Source organism: Ochlerotatus camptorhynchus, unplaced genomic scaffold (genome assembly GCF_037179485.1).
Source record: "Ochlerotatus camptorhynchus isolate MF236.1 unplaced genomic scaffold, CSIRO-AGI_Acam_v1.1 ptg000556l, whole genome shotgun sequence".
NCBI classification, from domain to species: Eukaryota; Metazoa; Arthropoda; class Insecta; order Diptera; family Culicidae; genus Ochlerotatus; species Ochlerotatus camptorhynchus.
The window spans coordinates 1605206-1627222 of NW_027041039.1; the positions used below are offsets into that span (position 1 = coordinate 1605206).

The 22017-nt window shown below is 39.2% G+C and overlaps 2 protein-coding genes across 6 annotated transcripts in view; one reads left to right on the forward strand and one right to left on the reverse strand.

Annotated features, from left to right (window-relative positions):
• The window catches only part of LOC135713461 (USP6 N-terminal-like protein), a 43020-nt gene extending 31502 nt beyond the window's left edge, over positions 1 to 11518 (reverse strand). For 2 of the 5 annotated variants that reach the window (XM_065236577.1, XM_065236576.1), the window contains exon 1: positions 10312 to 11090. In XM_065236577.1, coding sequence (XP_065092649.1) covers positions 10312 to 10454 — 143 coding nt within the window. In that variant the 5' untranslated portion in view covers positions 10455 to 11090. Of the gene's footprint in view, positions 1 to 10311; positions 11093 to 11395 lie in introns of those variants that run through there. The other 3 variants (XM_065236574.1, XM_065236575.1, XM_065236578.1) reach the window with 3 other exon arrangements.
• Positions 11519 to 16227: 4709 nt separating this feature from the next.
• On the forward strand, positions 16228 to 16973 carry LOC135713477 (NADH dehydrogenase [ubiquinone] 1 alpha subcomplex assembly factor 3). The gene is made up of 2 exons (XM_065236601.1): positions 16228 to 16353; positions 16415 to 16973. Exons 1-2 carry the CDS (start codon positions 16295 to 16297, stop codon positions 16926 to 16928), a joined length of 573 nt encoding a protein of 190 aa, XP_065092673.1. The 5' UTR covers positions 16228 to 16294; the 3' UTR covers positions 16929 to 16973.
• Positions 16974 to 22017: the final 5044 nt, after the last annotated feature.

Below are 22017 nucleotides of genomic sequence, written 5' to 3' on the forward strand. Positions count from 1 at the left end.
AGAGTAGAAAATGCCTGTTTGTCCATATTCAGAACCAACGACCACACAAAATGCTCATGTAATCAAACTGGAAGCAGGGGTACAAATTATTTTGATCAACCTTGATCAACTTTGAATCGCCACGACCGGATATTTTCGATGGAAGAAGCAACAATCTAGCATCTAATTTAATGAAGAAGGCAGGAAACATTTGTGAAGCCGAGTTATTTGCGAAAGAGAGTGTCGATGAAGAGAATCGATCAATGTAGATAGGACCTATTGAAAAGTAACGCGAGATTTGTTTTCCGTACTGAGCTCCAATGCTACCGACGCTAGGGAGGCAGCTCCTACACCTGGACCCTACATATCGACCCATCAACTCATGAATAGAGGTAATCACGCTAACCACCGGCGCTGATATCTTTCAAGGTGATATCACGGCGAATGAGAACGACCCAAATTTGAGTTTAGTTATCTCAGAAATAAGAAATAAAGTGCAGGAACTGAGCGATGAGTAAATTTGCCTCATGTTTTCCCAGGTTTTTCCAGGAAAAAAATCCCGAATTTGAGAAAAGTAAAGATTGGATTCACTCAGTCTATTGGTACTACTCCGAGACTGAATAAAATTTTCGTCAATTTCCTCATTTTCTGGCAGATTTTTAAGGTTTTCCACAGGAAATCATGAGACAAATTTACTCATCGCTGAGTTCCTGCACTTTTGGCGATTATGAGTGAACTAAACTCAAATTTGGGTCGTTCTCATTCGCCGTGTACGCAAAAGGAAAAGAGCCAGTGTCGATACTTGATAGCAAACTACTCATAATGGGAGGAGTCTTTGTAGCTTTTATACCACTTGGTTGCACATCAATCTGCTTTAACCTGAAAAGATATAAAAGAGCGCTGCTGTATGGCATTAGCTCATTTTCGCTTTTGACGGCGTGGTGAACAGCAATAGCAGCAGTAGGAAGGTGGTGGCTAGTCCACTCCTTCACACCTAAGAAGCAACAATTGACTGGTCGTGGCAAAGGAGGAAAAGGTCTTGGTTAAGGAGGCGCCAAGCGTCATCGCAAAGTTCTTCGAGATAATCGCCATCGGTCGTCTGGCTCGCCGTGGTGGTGTCAAACGTATCTCCGGTCTGATCTCTTCACTAAAACGGCCCTTTTCAGGGCCATCAAGCTTACATCAGTAAAGAGTTGGAATAGAATTTATCTGTGCTTGTTTGTCCATATTCAGAACCACAAGCCCCCAACGACCACACAAAATGCTCTCCAGAGTTGTAATCTTGTAATCAAACTTGGAAGCAGGGGTGCAAGTGATTTTGATTGATTCTCTTAATCAACTTTCTCTTTGAAAAAGATTACTACAAATTTGGTACGCCTACAATACAAAAACGGAAAGAGTTGAAATAATAGATAATTGATCAATTAAAAGAACTAAATGCTCTTCACATTTATTCCGTCCACTAGCGGTCCTACGTCAAGCTTCCGTTCGTGCTCCTAGGCACAGACCCTTCTACTTTTTTGGATTGAGATGGCCACGATGCTACAAAATGATATGGAATGTGCAAGCTGGAATAAGTTTGAAATTTGAATGAGTTATTTAGAATTCATTACTGAGAGTTCGGCTCTGCTTTGAATCAGAACACTGGATTCCGTGTGTATTGCTTCAAGATAGTTTTGGAAAAAAAACGCCGCCAAAGGTTAACCTGCACCAAAACCGATTAAGGAACGACCTCGAGTCAGTAAAACCGTTTAGAGCTAAACAACTAAATTACGTAAGATACGAAAATTGCACAAATTGCGATCGCCGCGCGAGACAACCGTAGAGAAAAAACAGCTTATTATCACTGAAAGAGTGCCACCAAAATAAATGTGATAGCAGGCAAGTTGATTAATTTTGGTTTCCTCCCTAGATATTCTACTTATTTTACTATTGAGCTTTGTTTCAATTAAGTTATTTTACCGCACATATCAATCATTTCAAAATTCCACGACCGTATCGAACAAATTCTAAACTACATCAACTCAAAAAACTTTTGGCAAGCTCTACCGAATTTCGAATCACTTCTGCGTAAGCTCTGTAGACGTAGGCGCTTTGGGTTTAGTTCATAGATTAACATTGACTGCTGTTTACAAATGTAAGTACTTGAACAATAAGAAATAATTTAACTCAAATGCTTTAACCGCATATATCAGAGATTTCGCGTATTGAGAGAATAATATAGCAATCGAGTACAATAAACTCAGGGGAAAACAACACCTACAAGAGATTAAAAGTTATCAAGTGTAACACACCTCTAATTTTACTTATTTCCCAAACCACTCCTCTCCCTGTTAAGCTGAGTAATGCTATTGGTCTGTTTGCGTTTTCTTATTGAGCCAAATAGGAAGATCCACTCTACAACTCCAAAGACTAGTTGCCCAAGCGGACCCCCCGCATCCTAATTATTTTGTTAATCTTATTAATGTTATTAGACCTTCTGAAGTTTCTTATTTAAGTTCATTTGATGATTATGATATCTCATTAGTCTAATATAATAAATTATTGAAAGCTCTAATTCACCTAATCAATCATAACCCATGCTTTATTAAGTACCTGCACTTGTGCTTATAATCTAAAATTAAACGTGTTTCATTTTTCATTTTGCAGCGTTTGGTGGGGCAATGGGAGCGCAAGTCAATCCAAAGCCGACGATAAAGGACGGGTAATGGCTGAATAGTCTATGCGGACCACTTGAACGCCATGGGAAAAGGAAGGGATGGAAGAGGCCGGTTATTGGGGGGTTTTGAGGAAATGACACATAGTGATGCTAAATGTAAAGAAACCGAAAATCAATCTCCCACTGATTCATCCTTTCACATATATACCAAATTGATATTTTAAAGCAACCATCAAAATAAACAGACAATATATGAAAAGGCTAGTTGCCAGTTGCTTTAAAGGCTAGTTGCCTCCCTAAGCGGACCCTCCACATCCTAACTCTTCTGTTAATCCACTTAATGCTACTAGGCTGTCTAAATAAATGTTCGTTTGATGATTATGATATCTCTAGTCGAATTTAATAAATAATTGAAATCTCTAATCTACCTACCATGCTTTATTAAGCAGGGTTACTTCCACTCACTCGCCACAAAAAAAATGCTTCTCGGAACTATGAAATCATGTTCCATCTCATGATAATTAGAACTTGTAAGCCACAAGAAGAGATCGAGAAGCATGTGTCCGACACACCAAATCCGTCAACATCGCCCCCAGTACGTCACAACCAGCGATCCTACGACTCGTGAGCGCTCACTCTGAGTGAACGCTCACGAATCATAAGATCGCCGACCGTGACGCCCCGAAACTAAAATTGACAGATTCCATGAATCAAACACATAATTTACACCCTCCTCCCGTTACCCACAAGTCCAACAAATCACTATATCAAATAATGACTGCACAATTCCGAAAAACACCCCTCTATAGCAAGTGTGTGGAAGCAACCCTGTTATTAAGTACCTGCACTTGTGTATGTAATCTAAAATTTAACGTGTTTCAAGTTGTTTTTGACTTTGACCTATATTTAATATATATTAGTTCGTCCCAGGTGACACCTTCAAGTGACTAAAATGCTTCACTTTGAAGTTAGTTTCCTAGCTGATTTTTAAATTACATAGGGTATATGCTTCAACTACGCTCACACGTTTCCACTATGTCGCACCACAAAAATACGTATGGTCATGTCACAATAGAAGCACGCCACAGTGGAAATCCCTAGCCACAGCTCAAGCACCTATCCCAAATCAAAATGAAGCACATATAAGATGACTTGCAATACCATGTACAAAAATTGTGTTTAACATTGTTCCCCGAGTAATACCTCAATGAAAACAACAATGAAAGCTTGTCACGCAAGTAGAAGGAGCACTGTTGGGCACTTTCTGAAATATTTCAATAGTACAATTCCCTTGCAAACCCAAAAAAATCCTATCTGGGTAAAAATAAATAAAATAAGAGTGATTTGCGGCAAAACCCGCCCGTATCGCACCCAACGTCAGTTATACGTAAGCGTACTACGACGCGGCTTTCAAACAAAGGAGTAACAAGTGTGATACTATCACTGCTGGACTAGATCTTTGGTTTTCTCATGTAGTGGTTCATCAGCGAGGGGAAGCTTAGTAATCCTCATCGCCTACCCATGGCGCCATGCTATTGCGGCATGAGACAGCAACGCCGGCCATAAACCTACAGTCTCCAACACTCCACTATAAATCATGAAATTAAGCCCGCCCACCAGCAGCAAGGTGCAAAAACTAGCCAAAGGGAGGAAAAGTCTCAATGTCAAACATTTGATTTTTCATCCTTTGTTTTCACTTTCAACTTCCCCGCCATAATCTGACTTGAACTAAACCCCATCAAGCGAAACATCAAATAACATTAGAATCCGAAAATAACATCATTGTTGGTCATATTGAGTGTAACCTACCTTAGGTCAAAACATTTAGGATTTTAAATATCCAAATTCCCATTTTTTTAAGAATACTGACTTTGAATTTTTTTTGGAGATTGCAAATGCTCCTCCTTCTTATTAATAAAAAAAAATTTCCTACTTTGAGGTTTCACAAGTCTCAGCCCTAGAACATTGTAAAAAAAGCAAGTTTCAACATGTTGCAGATTTTTTCAACTCCTTATTGCTATTTCAAAGTGCCGCTAAGATTCCACCAGGATCTAGTTTGATGTTTCTAGATAGAGATGGAATTAGGGCGTAACAGCTTTTGTAAACAATGACTTCTCTTGATGATTTCTAGGATTCTATAACATTCCCCCTAAATCCATTCCCCAGAATCTCATTCCCCAGAATGCACCATTCCCCAGAAAACCATTCCCCAGAAAAGTATGCCATGCAGTGGCGTCGCGTAACCTCACTTTTTACCTGTTCAACAACTTTGAAAACGTTATTTAGGGTCATGTTTACATTCAAATCAGTTTCAAAAGGCATAGGGTCTTCTAGTTTCACTGATTTTTATCCATTGAAACCAATATTGTTTTGTTTGTTTACGTTTTTAGAGTTGTTGAACAGGTAGATTGAGGTTAGGGCGACGCCACTGATGCCATGTATTAGATTGATAATTTTTGTTTATTATAGTGACTCATGCAATCTTCTTTTGCGTATATAAAAAGAAGAGAAAAACTTCTAATAGATCAAGGGGTTTTCCCTTCTTTGAAAATATAAGAAAAGGAAATAATTAATTCTTTGGATAAACGATAAAGAAGGGAATAGTCCCTTCTTTTAATATATAAGGAAAATATATAATCAATAGTTTTTCGCAAGAGATTCGGGGTAATGCCCATTCGGGATAATAACGTGTGGAATAATGTTATAAATTTGTAATCGGTAGTTCAACGTTTTTTTTTTTTTATAATTCGTTTATTTTTCCAGGCTCATTTGCTGTAGCTTTGCGGAGCCGATATTCATTGTTTAAATAACAAAATTACTTAAAACTAACGTTAGTAAAGCGGAGGCCGATTACTCGCGGCTATCTCGAGGTTAGGGGTAACAAATTGTAACAAATGGATGGCAGGGTAGGGATTGTGAACACAAGGTTTGGAGAGCAATGTGCTCTTGATCTCGAACTAGGCGACACTCTGATGAAAAAGACAAACATGGGGGTACACCGATGGGCAACTAACAACTTGGGAGAACACAAGATGACACTAACTACTAAATCCTCAAATCTATCCGTTTTAAAAACACATAAATTAAATTCAAATAGTCGAGGTCTCGGCTCGCCAAGACATCTCTAACGGGTATCGCGGGTTGTTTTCCTCGGGCCCTGAGGGATATGGATAACTCAGATCTGGCAACACGGTGTAAGGTACACGACCAAACAACATGCTCGATATCGTGATAACCACTGCCACACGCACATAAATTGCTGCCTGAGAGCCCAATTCGATAGAAATGCGAGTCTAACGAGCAGTGATTGGACATAAGCCTTGATATAACGCGTATAAAGTCGCGGCTCATGTCCAACCCTTTGAACCATGGCTTGTTCGACACCTGTGGGAGAATAGAATGTAACCATCTTCCCAATTCACCATCATTCCATTTTTGTTGCCAACTGATGAGGACTTGCTGACGAGCAATGGAGAAAAATTCGTTGAAGGCGATTTGTCGCTCAAAAATATCGCCTTCCATAGCGCCCACCTTAGCCAATCAGTCCGCTTTCTCATTACCCGGAATTGAGCAATGAGATGGGACCCAAGCTAAGGTGATAGTATAGGAGCAGTTAGATAAAGCACTCAGTTTAGATCGTATTTCAGGCAGGAAATACGAGGAGTGCTTCATCGGCCTCATTGAACGAATAGCCTCCAATGAGCTAAGACTATCCGTAAAAATGAAATAATTGTCAGAAGGTAGTGAGGCAATTCGCTCTACTGCGTAAAATATAGCTGCGAGTTCCGCAACGTATACGGAGCATGGTTTCTGCAGTTTATAGGAGGCGCTATGAAATTGATTAAATACACCAAATCCAGTGGAAGCATTTATGGTTGACCCATCTGTGAAAAATCTTTTATCGTTACTTACATGGTGGTACTTGATTGCAAAAATTGAGGGAACAACCATCGACCGATGGTGATCTGGTATTCCATGGATTTCTTGCATCATGGTCAGATCAAAATTTACAGAGGAACTATAGAAGGCTTGAAAGCAATCACGATTGGAGATTAATGAAGAAGGACCAACCTCCAGCGTCATGTACTCATAGTACAAACTCATGAATCTTGTTTGAGGATTTCTGTCGAGTAGCTTCTCAAAATTTTCTATTACCAATGGGTTCATTACTTCACAACGGATAAGAAACCGGAAGGACAGTTCCGCGAAACGATCTGTCAGTGGGAGAACACCCGCGAGTACTTCGAGGCTCATCGTATGCGTCGAGTGCATACAGCCAAGCGCGATTCGGAGGCAACGGTATTGAACCCGTTGCAGCTTCAGGATATGTGTTTTCGCCGCGGATTGAAAACAGAAGCTACCGTACTCTAGAACCGACAAGATGGTTGTTCGATACAACCTGATCAGATCTTCCGGGTGTGCTCCCCACCAAGTTCCAGTAATTGTACGAAGAAAATTAATTCTTTGCTGGCATTTTTGTTTCAGATACGCAATATGTTTTCCCCATGTGCATTTGGAATTGAACCAGACACCTAAATACTTAAAAGAAATACTTTGAGTGATTGTTTTACCCATTAGCTGAAGCTGTAACTGTGCAGGATGGTGCTTCCTAGAAAAAACAACCAACTCAGTTTTCTCCGGAGAGAATTCGATACCCAGCTTCAAAGCCCAAGTAGACAAGTTGTCTAAGGTATCTTGCAATGGTCCTTGCAGGTCCGGTGCACTTGGCCCTATAACGGACACAACGCCGTCATCTGCTGCCTTAGCGAGCAATTTTCATCAAGACAACCATCAATGTCTTTGACATAAAAATTATAAAGAAGGGGGCTTAAACATGAGCCCTGGGGGAGACCCATGTAACTAATTCGTGAAGTTGTCGAGTTTCCATGAGAAAAGCTCATATATTTCTCAGACAACAAGTTGCTCAAATAGTTGTTCATAATTGGTGAAAGCCCACTATCGTGGAGTTTATCCGAAAGGACATCAATACAAACAGAATCAAAAGCCCCCTTAATGTCCAAGAAAACTGAACCCATTTGCTGTTTTTGCGCATAGGCCAGTTGAATTTCAGTTGAAAGCAACGCAAGACAGTCGCTCGTTCCCTTGCCTCTCCGAAATCCAAATTGCGTATCTGAAAGTAAACCATTCGACTCGACCCATTTGTCTAGACGAAAAAGAATCATTTTCTCCAACAATTTCCGTATACAGGACAGCATCGCGATGGGACGGTACGAGTTATAATCCGACGCGGGTTTACCGGGTTTTCGAATGGCGATAACTCTTACTTGCCTCCAGTCATCCGGAACAATGTTGTGCTCCAGAAATTGATTGAATAAGTTCAACAAGCGTCTCTTCGCGACGTCTATAGTTCAACGTTCCATACACCGATTTTTTAATCCATCACGAAAAATTCTTCAACTCAGGTCGAACAATTCTTCGATAAGGTTTAACAGTTTCCGACTGGTTGAATTGAATTGCATAATAGACCCTTTGACTTTTTAAATCATGAACGAAGTGCTTGAAAACTTGAAGGTTGTCATTTTCTAAAGAGCTATAAAATGGTTTGGAATTGATAAATACACAGTTCCATAAAAGTAAACGTAGTGTATCATCAATAGTAAAGTGAAACTAATCAGAGAGTTTTGTCATGAAAAATATATTAAATCATATGGGTAAAATTTATCGAGAAAATTGTTATTCAGAAGATGTATTATTCAGTGTGCAAGATACTTGCGGACCTGTTTATTTATGGACGCCTGTTCTGTAATATAAAACTGAAATATAATATCAAATGACCAAAAAAAGTGATAAATTACTAATGTCATCATCTTTTCTGGGGAATGCTTTTTTGGGGAATGGTTTTCTGGGGAATGTTATACAATCGATTTCTAGACATTCAAAGCTCGCCCATGCAAACCAACATGATCATCGGGTAGGGAAAGACTTTCCCTATCCGATGGTTATATTGGTCTGCGTGGGCGTGCCTTGAATTCCTAGAAATCATCGATAGAAGTAATTGTTTACAAAAGCTGTTACGTTCTTCAGATCTGTTATTCTTTTGAATTTCATTTAGGATTCCTCTTCAAAGAATTTCGGTTGGGATTCCCAAAAAAGTTCTTTCGGGATTTAATCCAGCTAAGCATATTTCAGATCCTCATGGCATTTCTTAAGATTTTCTTTTAGTTTTCACCAGAATATCGTACAGGATCTCACGAAATTCCCGTCTGGCGTTTTTCCTTAATACAATATGCGATTTCTTGGATTTCCTTCAGAATCCCGCCTGCGGTTTCCAATCCAGATGGGGATTCCTAGAAAAAAATATTTGGAATTCTACATGAATTCTGCCTAGTATTCATCTAGAATCTCGCTTGGGATTATCCCACAATATCGTCCCTAGGAATTCTTTGATTCCTCAAAAATTCCGTACAAGATTAAAACAAAATCTGGCAAGGTATTCCCAAAGAATTAGATCCTTAGAACCCCATGTTGGATGTCAAAAGTATTCCGGTTGGGAATCCCATTGAAATTCGTTTGGGATTCACCTCTAACCGCGCTTGGTATTCCCCCAGAATACATAGCATAGTATAAAATGAATTGCACAATTCATAGGTGGTACGAATTCCAAACTGCTGTTAAGAAGAAGACCAAGCTTTATCCGGTACTGATAGATAGTAATTCGGGGTTACTCAGTACTTCTTAGATAAAGGATGTTTCTCGTTTCAACATGTTTCTGTCCTGGCCGACGTGGTAACTGCAACTGTTGGCGATGGGGAAGGAATGTTAGTTCGGCATTTACTTAAGACAAGAGAGATGCAGAGAAATCTACGACCTCTTATAAACGTTTCAGGAATTTAGGAATGTTTAATAGAAATGTAAGCCACCGGATATGCTCAGCCGGCGTTGCTGGCAATCATTAACTTTTCAAGTATGTTAGTAATAAACTGGTGAGGAAAGATCCATAAATGACGCAGCTTTTTAGGGTGACCAACTACAAGGGGAAAGGAGTTCAAAGTTGGTGCTTAATCACACGTAAACAAACGTAAATGTTCACTAATGAAAGATGAGAAATTTTCAAGTAAGAGAAAAACTGAGCATATTATCTACAAATTCGACCTCCAACATATCGTGGATACGCATGGTATGTGAGACGGATTTGATCAAGTGTCACTTTCCTCTACATCCTAAAATGAAGCAGCTTTTTCTACAAAAACTAATACATAATAAGCATAAAAAGATAAAAGCACAGAAAACGGGTTTAGTCATAATTTATATGCAGAATGATGATGAGTCAGGCCAGTTTTCGTAATGTCACCACCATCGCAAAACCGGATGATAGCAGCAAGCAGGCACCCAGCCAAAGTTGTTGTATTTCACAAGACAATCTAACCCTATTAGCAAATTCAATCTCCTCTGCACATAGGTTTTGTTGTTTTGGATAGCAGCGCTCGCTGCCAAAGGAAAGACCTTGCAGCAAACAGGCGGGCAGGCGTTCGTGGGCGATAAACCACATATTCCCACACAACAGTGCTGCCCTAGCGGTGGCAAATGCTGCACTTGATTGAGAAAATCATTTGCCCACCCACGATTCACCCGTCTATCGCATTGCAATGCCAGCTTTCAGAAACAAAACATTTTCTATTTGTCTAGGTACTAAAAGAAATATGGAAACTTACCGATCTGTTTGATGGTATACTTCCAATGCGGGATCTTCCCAGGCATCGATTTCAGCGCCCTGTTCCCGGCCTCGATCGTACCGCTGGAATATTTTGGCCCGTTCTTCCTTGGCCCGGGCTATTAGGGCATCTTCGTCCATCATGATTCTGGTTTTCTGATGCTTTTGTAATTTTTATTTTCTTCGCTATTACTGTTGGAACACTACTAAATTAGGATTTTTGTCTCATTGGTTCCAACGTCGCACGGAACTGGTACAACTATGCTTCTTCATTTCACTTGCCGAATGCTATTTTCTTCATATTTACACTCCTAGTTGAAGCTTAATACGGCACTAGCTATCTTTTCGGGGAAGAGAAAACACCAATTGATAACAATAATATGCTTTTCAAGCATTTTTTTTTTTCAATTTTATCAGCCACTGCTACGGACGCTTATCCATTATTTTCCGCTTTCCATATACCCCCATATATTCCACTAGGTGCAATGCTGCAAAAGCCTATATCTTGGTACTTGGCATAACACGGATTCCAACGCGAGAAGGGGATAAATATAATCAAAGAGGAAAGCAGAAGCAGCAGAAATTGGAGCACGGTCTAAGACTGCTGCTAATTATTGGTCAGGCCGTTGTCAACACTCTCTTCGTATCCATGTGAAAGTGCAGGAGAAATTACGCTTTTCTTCTAATCGATGTTTTGGTGCTCGCGCAAGCTGGTCATTTGCCTTGTCACCTAAACCTGGACTTCCCTATCTATAGAACGCTGCCACCATCCCAAAATCCAATCACTATCAAAATTACTTCGTTACACACCGCTTTATCAATTTCACCCCTTTCACTAGTGCGTTTTCTGTGTTATTTTCCATTTTTTTTAATTGTGTCCACGATAGCTACACCCAGCGACGACGACGACGGACACTTGTTCTTCTGGCACTTCTCCCAGCTTGCACCCGCACTCGTCCTCCTGCTACTCCCAACCACAGACACCGAAAAAAAAATCAACCCAAGAAAAAACACCGTTTGATTTTCACTGGTAAATGTTTATGCACTTTTCGATGCTTTCATCGAAGTTCTCGATCGGATCCTACCTCATAGAAGCACAAACTACATTTTCACGAGCTTTTTACACGATTCCGCAGCTATTTGGAGCTGATTTACGACCGAACGCAGAAAATATTTTTCTCAGGGCGATCCGGAATCGATTGCGACGACGAATCTTTTTTCTCCTCTTTCGCGTTTTCTTTTTCTCGATCTTTTTGTGTGTCACCTCGTTATTTTTTTGTATTGTTTTTCTTTTCGTTCAAGCAACTGAACGTTTAACTGTCAAAGTTTTAGTCAGGATGCGAGAGGATTGGGCGTTTTGTTAGGAAAATTTCTAAAATAATCACTAGAGCCGATGTCAATCATACAATCCGAATAAAATTTGTATGGTTATTTTGCTCAACGACGTGTTCAGGGTATCAATCAAACCATTTGTGGAATAATTCTATGATTTGCCCGGATAAAAATAACCATATACAATTACCATTAAGTTATATACAATTATAACGAAAACAACAAATCAAGAAGACTGCACTAATAAAAATTCAATGATTATTTGTATGTGTCACACACATGAATTTTTGCAATGTGATAAACAAATGCTATATATTATAGACACTGTATATAGACCGGACAATGTAATATCATGCAATCTTGTAGCCCTGATAAATGCCATTAATTTGAAAAATAAATCTGGCATCACTTGAATTTGGGAGCAGCTCAATAAGCCAAGAAAAAGATTTTTGTTTTTGTTTTTCCTCTGCTTTTATTATGATTCTTTTCGTGCATAGAAGCTTCCAGTGCACAGTGGTCCAGAATGCAGATTTAGGTGGAATGATATGTTTTGAGCCTGAGATTGAAACTTTAGACTAAAAGTCTCTTCTACAAAGTTGTTCCTTATAGTTAGGCCCTCATTTTTATGACAATGAATTCTAGGGTGGTTCTTATTATCATTAAAATCAAAAATCTAACTTTTTTGTATGAATAAATTAAGGTTATAGCTGAGCTAATTTCAAGCAACTTTGTTGAAAACAACTTTTTTTATCTTTTAAATTGGCCGGTTTAGAGCTATTTTCTTGAATTGAGTTAGGGTGCGCTAAAAAAAACAGTTATTTTGCTCTAGTTTTCTTATTTCGAATTTCTCAGCAAAGATGTCTCAAAATAACTTTTAGATCTTAAGAACGCGCAAATTTTGCTGCACAAAGCTTGTCAACGCTAATAAACAGGTACCATACACTAACTATATCATATATGGTACGACCATACTACATAAAGTTGGGATGATATCTGGAATTGGTGGTAAGGCGCTTCTTATGGTTATTGCTTATGCGGGAATAGCTTTCGCCAATCAAGAGTTATTGACGTTTTTATACTAAAAATATGCACTTTTCAAATGTTAATATCTCTGGTTGGGGCAAAAAAAAAGTTTTTTTACGGCATTTGAAAGGGCGTATGTTATTCTCAATAATGTGAAAAAATTGGAGGTATGTTATTTTTTAAACTCGTATAAAATCAATTTGAATTTATTCATATTTTTTACTATATTTGGGGTTTTTTTTTATTAAAAGAGATACAGACAACAAGTTTCGCTATAAAACATTTGTCTTAAAGAGTTTTAAAAGTCTCTAGAAGATGAATTTCATGAGAAATTTCAAACAAAAAAGTTATTGGCAAAAGATGGATTTCATAGGACCACTCTAATGACAAATTTAAATAAAATGTGCTAGTACATTTGTTTCAATAGTTGGACATTTAGTGTCTTCGAAGAAGTTTTTGTTCTTAAAAATTCCCTTCTTTTGGTGTTTGCAAACGTTAGGGTGGTCGTCAAATTAGAGAATTTTTAAAACTAAATTTTTTGTTTTACAAAATAAAAACATGTGTTGTTCAAAAAAGTTGTAGTTGAGTTAATTGCAAGCAACTTTGTTGAAGAAATTTTTTTTCTATCTCTTAACGTTTTCATTTTAGAGTAATTTTTCGGAGTTGACTAATACCCCGTACAGACTATGGCTTATATCATGTAATATAGGCTGTCTTGCAATGAGCCCTCATGCATCTAGTTTTCACTGGAAATCCTATGTATGAGTGCTCATTGCAAGACAGCCTATATTACATGATATAAGCCATAGTCTGTACGGGGTATAAGCATAGAGGTAACTCTAAGACTATAGAAGCTCCCGAAATAACGTGCTCAACTTTTTGGCTCAGCTCTGGTACTGTCTTCGGTCCCAAGCTAATCGATTCACCCCTCGAAACATAGGAAAAACCAATAACCCCTCATTTTATCTGTCAAATTTTCATAGCGAATCAAAACAAACATTGCGTAGTACCCAAGGGGTGGTCACTCTACACACTTAATTTGCGCCAACATTTTTCTCAGTGTACCTCAGTGTACCTCAGTGTACCTCAGTGTGCCGCAGCTGTATCGGCAGTGCCAAGAAGTCATTGAACTGACTTTTGTTTGCTTGTGAATAATGCCTTGCTTGGCAACCCGGTATTTTAACAGCTCTTGTTTTTGTTTTGATTTTCAATGTTTTCAAAAACAAGCATCTTCGGCGGAAGGCCGACCCCGCACAACGAACGTCAATAATTAGTCAACCAGCCCTTCTGGGAGCCGGCGGAGGAAACGGATTTGCACCGAATTTGTCACCGTCCGAGTATCATCCGTCGGAAAACTGGAGACCAACACCGGCCGGAACACACGTCGGACTGATGAAGGACGCACCGCTAACCCGAAAAGGACCAGCGAACTTCATTCAACCGGAACAGCAACAAGGCGCAGTGATGATGGCCTACGGACTCGATAACAACACAGGCAACACCGATAAGCTGTTCAATTTGTATCGCCTGTATGGAAATGTCAGAATAAAGTTCCTGAAGACCAAAGAGGGTACCTCCATGGTCTAGATGGGAGACGCCATCGCAGACGAACGTACACCCTGCCGGACAATTACTTCCCAGGCCAGCAAAAATCGTATTCTGCACTTATTCAATACCCCACCCGTATGCCGTCCGATGCTCTGCTGCTGACTGCATTCACCACCAAGGACTGCCACCCGTCGCAAGTGCGAATGTTCCTGCTGAAATCGGAAAGTTCCTCCTCCGGATTGGTCGAGTTCCCGAGCGTAGCCCTGGCGGTGAACGCCATCATGAAGTGCAACCACAGCGTGATCGATCACAAATGCACAAAATTTCCGTTTATTATGAAGCTGTGCTTCTCCTCCTCCAAGAAGATGACCGGTGCGTGGAGCGTTAGCTTTCTTTTTCTGAGAAAAGAAAGGATTTTCCTTTTTTTTTGTGTAGTTAATGTTATGATTCGTAATTATAATTTCTTATTGTGTTAGTTGGAAGTGCAAAAAGGCAGGAGAGTACAAATAATTTGTTGAACTATTTGAGATTTTGCCAAGATGGTCCTCCAACATTATATGTTGGACGAAGGAACGGTTGGTATAGCAGTAACCACCATGGATGTATTCGAGCTGTTCGAATGGTATAGTTTTTGTTTGGTTGTTGACTTTCCGATTGAACTCAAACACTGCTTGTCGTGACCGGCCCAAGATTTCCAGCGTCGGCCACGACTACACGAATTAGCGATGCAGCTCCCACGGCTGTGGCTGCTTCCAATGCTGCTGCTGCTGTTCCTTCTGCTGGTCTGCGTTGCTACCGGGTTGCTAAATTTATGAACTCACTACTTCCCAAGGTGCGGATTGCTGTTTCCCCCACCTGAATAGCAACCCCCGGTACGCAAGTAACGTTATGGTAGAGGTAGGTAAATGTGCCTTATTTACTCATTGGTACGGTTGCTCTAAGGGTGTTAATGGAAAAAAATAGCTTTTTAGCACTAACTTTTTTATTTGAAATTTCAAATGAAAGTCATCTTTTAGAGACTTTTAAAACTCTTTAAGACGAATATTTTATAGCAAATTTGTTGTCTGTATCTCTTCTAACAAAAAAGATATACCCAAATATAGTAAAAAATATGAATAAATTCAAATTGATTTTATACGAGTTTAAAAAATAACATACGCCCTTTCAAATGCCGTAAAAAAACTTTTTTTTCGTTTGCCCCAACCAGAGATATTAACATTTGAAAAGTGCATATTTTTAGTATAAAAACATCAATAACTCTTGACTCAAGCACAGCGCTATTGTATCTGTCACTTGGATTCTGGAAAAGTTGCCAGTCTTCTTTATATGATGTTTTCGATTATTGGCGTTGACGGCACCGTCGAAAAATTTGCTCTTTCAGCAAATATAGACAGTTTCTTATAGGAATTTTCGGTGGAGTGAAAGGATAGTACAAAGTCCGCCATGTTTCACGCACAGTCTGACGTTTGCTTATGGATTTTCTCATAGGAGTAAAGAGCTACAGAGTCGCCGTCAACGCCAATAACCAAATATATCAGGCATAACATTTGATAACGGCACAAAAGCATTTATAAACAAACTTTCAAAGGTCCTTTACACGAACCGTATTTTCCATACAAAAAAATTGGATTGAAAATACGGTTCGAACGAAAACAAGAATATGGGTGATTGTTATTACAATAGATGTGAAATACGTCCCATATTGTAAGGATTTTCAACAATAGAACAACATTACAATTAACGGTAAATGGCTCAAGTTTGTTCGGGAAAGTGATTTTACGTATGGTTAAGATACATTTTTCATCTCTTAAAAACGAGGGGTGGGGATATGTGTATGGTCTTTTTTTACGACAGTGAGTCAGTCGATTTAATGTTTCAGTGATAAAATCGATCAAAAATATCTAGTCAATATCAATATCGCCCAACGCTATTACGTACGCAGCAAGAATTGATCGTTTTGTTATGACATTTTTCTAAACGAATCGTGATTCGTGATGTAAATAAAATTTTCACGCCAAGCACAGAATCGATGCTGGTTTTTAGTCCTCAGGATTTTTTATCGTAATAAAACCATCTAAAAGATGCAATCAATTCTGGGGCTCCGTACGGCCCTCAGATCATCAATAGTCAGAAGTGTCCAGTAAGTAAAGAAAACATAGTTTTCAAACGTTAACAAATAATGCAGTAATCGTTCCCCACAGTACCGGCTTTGCGAGGCGTTCTGCAGCATACGAAGGAGATGGCAAAACTTCGGTCTCGATCCTGAATCAGGAAGCGGAATCCGGCTTACTGATCAACTCGTACAGCCAGCTTGGCTTCCGGTTAAGCAATGACATGAAGGTGATCGGTCCAATGGCTATTTTCCCCCGATCGGTCCTCTCGTGGAACGTCGAAACCCACGAAGATATCAATGAGGCAAGTTTGAGTCTTTTCACGGCGCTGGAACCGAAAATCGACATTCTGGTCGTGGGAATCGGCGACCAGCAGACGACTCCAGCCTTCACTAGGAAGCTTATCGAATTCATGCGGAAGTATAGGATAAACGTAGAGGTTCTGAATACGGAACAAGCGTGCGCAACATTTAATTTTCTGAATGCGGAAGGGCGTGTAGTGGCGGCGGCGCTGATTCCTCCTGTGTCGTTGCGGTACAACGAGGACGACATGATGCGTACGCACATAGCTTCAAGTAGGCCTTTCGAGTTAGATGAAAAGTAGGACAACAAATTGACTCAACTCTGTACATTTGTACATTACTTCTGTAAACTTCAATAGATCAATAAATTTAACTTACAACTAAAATACAAAAACCCTTAATACTAGGGAACTTCCTCGAGGATCTCCACATTTTGGCTAGGTTCTATTTCTGATGAATTATTGGTAGATTGAACATCACTCAATTGTGGTTGCTTCGCAGCTTTCTCCGCACGGCGTCGTTCTATCCGGAGTTTCAGCTTACTCGTAGCATATGGATAAGCGTCTGGTCGTAGGAAAATAGATTTTGATCCGTCGTCTAAAATTCAAACAACCAATAAACATATTTTGTTACAGCATCTCAATCTACTAGTGTTAGTTCTGTTAGGCAGGGATGGATCGCTTTTTGGAGCATCATTCGTTATTTTTAATATAGAAAGCTAAATGTCATTAGTCACCATTGGATAATTGGCTATGCATCCGTGCACTCAATGGAAATTTATGTGTTCGAATCCCATGGATGCTCTTAGATTTTTTCGCAAATTTTCTCACACGTCTCTTACCGGTATGTGCTTATCTCTTAGTATCTTCTAACTTTCTCATAAACAATTAATATTGACTGAAAAGCTGTTAACCGTAATTACAAATAGAAAGCCATCGCCAAATCCCATTTAATTTTCAAAAAACCCATCTTACAATAGATAGATGAATGCAATTTTTCTATCGTCCAGACTTTAAAATGATCGCACCGTAGAGACTCTGTGCTTTCACTGAAGGTGCACTGGAGCTCTCACCCCAGTGAATTTTCAGTGAAAACACGGAGTGTGGATCATCGGTGCTTAATTTTTGAAGTTTGATTGGGAGAATACTAGGATTAACCTAACTTTTTTCAAGATGAATTAACTGAAAATTTAATTGGACTCAACGTTAGCTTTCTAAATTAAAAAGTAATGAACGATACATCAAAGAGCAATCCATCCCTGCTATTAGGTATACAGGCCTATCCTGTGTGGCGAGTGAGGTGAGGTGTCTTTTGTCACCAGACCTCACTTGCGGCGCAGAATGGACCTCATAATTACTCACCATTATATTTGAAGCTTTCCTTCGGAAAGTGCCTCGCACATACCACGTCCGATCGTTTGACGGTATGCTCGATCAGCAGCAATCGCTTCCAGATCTGGTGCCGATCGGGTTCGGTTGTCTCATGCGGGAACGGATGCAGTGAGATGTTGATCGCTTTGTTCACGTCGCACCCCGGGGCGCAACATTTGAACTGTAGCCCTATCGTCTTCAGTCGGATTTTCGTCATCGGTTTAGTCGATGTTGAAACGTTGTCGGATGACATCCTGTTCCTATTGTATGTAGGGGAAAAGTTGGCTTCGGCAATACCTTAACCTATTATCGTCAGGGGGTAAACAACGTCCTTGAGAGCTCAATTTTGGCATGTGGATACATTGTGTTTCAGAGCAACTATTGGCCAAATTTGAGTGCTCTAGGACTTTGTTTACCCCCTTGACGATAAAAGGTTAAGGTATTGCCGAAGCCAACTTTTCCCCTATGTATTTTCTTTTATTTTGCTGAAGGAGTTTTTATTATAGCCAGTCTACGTAACATACCTGCAAAAATACTGCGCTGGTCATGGTAGAAGCGAGTCAAGTTAATCGGTTTTTTTATGGACAAATGGACAAAGGACCTATTGAGAATTGTACTTGTTCTCAGACATAATTTCCATAATCTGGGTGAATATTCATCTTAAATCAAATTTCCTGAAGTATAATATATTCGATAAGAAAAGTAGCCAATCTTAAAGCAACTTTGCGATTAGAAATCTCCACAAAATGTTATGTCGAATTAAAGGTACTGTACAAACAGCTTCACAAATGTTAAATTGGGTCAATTCATACAAAATTTGTTTGTTTCCGATAACATTTTGTGCAATCCGAGTAACAATTCTATTTTGGAACTATACAGCAACTAATTTATGGTTGAAATAAGTCTCATAAAAGTTTCTGCAATTTATATGTGTGACAAGCGTGCTACAAGAGAAGAAGTGTACTTTAGAAAAGCTGAGAAACTTTTTAAGAAAACTTGCCTGATTTTACGATGATATCGGGGTACCAAGATTCGGAACACATGCGCTGCTTACGGGACTAAGGTCTGAAAACATTCCTAATTGGATTTCACGTGTAATTATTTTCTTTGTGAGATTTTTGAAAAATTTACCGGGAAATCTACTGGGAACAACGGGGAGGGGAGTTAAAATCAGTCTATGTAATTAACGAACAGCCCTTAAACAACTCACAATTTTGTTCTGAAGTTTGAAATGTAGACCAATGGGTTACACATGTTTACGCAAAAGAGGCTTTTCTACGATTGACCGACTTAAGTCAAGTTATTTATAGTTTGGAAAATATAGAAGGTACTGAAAAGCAAAGCAAGCAGGACACGTGTGAGTAAATTTGCGAAAAAACTACAACAGGCGGGATCCCACACGTGTCCTACCGATCATATTGTGTGCTTAAAACTGAGTAATTTTTCAATTTTACGGTGAATGTGCCAAATGGAAATGTCCAAGATTATCTACCTACACTAATGCTCAAATCGACGCGAAGGTCAAATATTTGGAATTGATGTTGGAAATGAAAAGAACGAAATCACCTTTTTTGCCTAATAATTATTATAATTTGTTTAGAGTTAGACTGATCCACTAAGTCTTATTCTCTATAATCAACCGATGTTTGTAGCACGGATCTCCCTCTAATCTGGTAGCAATAATAAATAGTTACTACATGGAATGACTACCAAATTAGAGAAAGATCCATCCTACAGCCATCAGTTAATTTGTTAACTTGTATTTTAATACATACATTTTCAGACTAACATTGAATAAAACACTTCCGTTTTGTTGTCCGCTGATGGCGGTTTGTTTTGGTTAGCAGAGCTGCCAGATGATTTTATAAAAAAATATCTGTACTGCAGTACACGGTTGTCGCAAAATACTCAATAATGACCAAGATGAGTACTATACACGGTAACCAGCGTAAACACATAAATGAGTAAAAAAATACAATTTTTTTTTTATATTTCTAGATAGAGCTGGAATTAGGGCCCAACAGCTTTTGTAAACAATGACTTCAATCGATGATTTCTAGAAATTCAAGGCTCGCCCACGCAAACCAACCACCTCATCGGGTAGGGAAATTCTTTCCCTATCCGATGGTTATGTTGGTCTGCGTGGGCGTGCCTTTAGTTCCTAGAAATCATCGATAGAAGCCATTGTTTACAAAAGCTGTTACGCCCTAACTCCAGCTCTATCTAGATTTATATGGAGCTGTCACAAATGTGTAAGTTTGGAGATCCTAAGATGTGTGAAAAATACACATTTTAAGAATGTAGTACCAGCACCGACAAACCGACATGACACTTAATTCTGATTTATGCCCGAAAATCGTAAACGACCGATTTAAATGTGCAGTGATCCGAACTGTCAAAACCATAGGATTTTTTGATCTAGATCAAAATAATTTGTCCAGATTAGATCAGACACGAACATAGCTTATGCATGCGAGTTCATGGCTTAGCTAAATATTTCCCGCGAACACGGAGCCAGATTTCAGTAGTGTGCTTTGGTCAGAAAATTTATTGTTTTTGATATGGTCATTCATGTCGGTTTGTCGGTGGTACCAGTACCAGTCAAAAAATGTGATTTTTTATACTCATTAATGGATAAAAAAAAACTTCAAACTGTGCTGTATCCTGCTTTGTTGATGCACGCCATTTGCTAAATTTTCGACCTGCTGCACCAGTTTATCTCCGCTGTCTATTCCGATGTCAGCCTTCCAAATAGTTCCTTTACTCGTACCCAATAAAATCGGACCGGTCATCATCTCCATGTGATTGGAGTAGTTGAATCCAGTGGCCGTAATCTCCTGATCTTTCAGCTGAAAACAGATAAGCAAATTTCTCACTCACTCCGCAAAATTGACAAACACGGCAACTCACATTGGAGATTAATTTCGGCTTGAAGCTATTTCGGTGCAGATGGAGAACCTCTGGCGTGAAGCTCGGAGACTTCGGTGCCAAAGTAATGAACAAATGCGCCCCCGAATAGAAATTGTAATGTAGAAAACATCAGCAGACATCTTCAATACATTAAATTTTAACGTGTATTGCTGTACCCTTAATGTATTCAGACTTCAGTGTGACGTCCAAGTACATAAAAATACATTAGCCTCAAACGTTACATCAGAATCAAACGTCTTGACGATGTAAAATTTGACATCAGAATACATCCAATGACAACAGAACCTAACGTTACATTAGAATCAAACTTCATCACGATGTAATTTGTTGCACGCATAAAACATCAGAATACATCCAATGACAACAGAATAAAACGTTACATTAGAATCAAACTTCATCACGATGTAATTTGTTGCATGGATAAAACATCAGAATACATCCAATGACAACAGAACCTAACGTTACATTAGAATCAAACTTCATAACGATGTAATTTGTTGCACGCATAAAACATCAGAATACATCCAATGACAACAGAACCTAACGTTACATTAGAATCAAACTTCATCACGGTGTAATTTGTTGCACGCATAAAACATCAGAATACATCCAATGACAACAGAACCTAACGTTACATTAGAATCAAACTTCATCACGGTGTAATTTGTTGCACGCATAAAACATCAGAATACATCCAATGACAACAGGACCTAACGTTACATTAGAATCAAAGTTCATCACGATGTAAATTGTTGCACGCATAAAACATTAGAATACATCCTATGACACAACAATAAAAAGAGGCTTGCAGTGCAGTGATGCCTCCTATGCATAGTTTTGTCACAGACAAACAGACATAACACATTGGATATTTCTCACTGTAAAACATCGTCGCTAAAACATTACCGCCATCTGTTGAGTACACTGTGGTGGGCACTACACTGAACAGATGGCGGTAGTGTGTAAACGTCAAATGCAAGGGAATTGACTATGCGCGCCACATGTGGCGGTACTACCAACTACAATACTTTTAAATTATCCGTTAAATGCTTGTTCGATGAACAACTTGCGAGTGTTATGTCTGTTTGTC

Bases quoted from the DNA above. Each gene is read 5' to 3' on its own strand.
- LOC135713477 (XM_065236601.1), top strand. From the start codon at position 16,295: ATGCAATCAATTCTGGGGCTCCGTACGGCCCTCAGATCATCAATAGTC. The intron at 16,354-16,414 runs GTAAGTAAAGAA...CGTTCCCCACAG, and splicing joins TCAATAGTCAGAAGTGTCCA to TACCGGCTTTGCGAGGCGTT.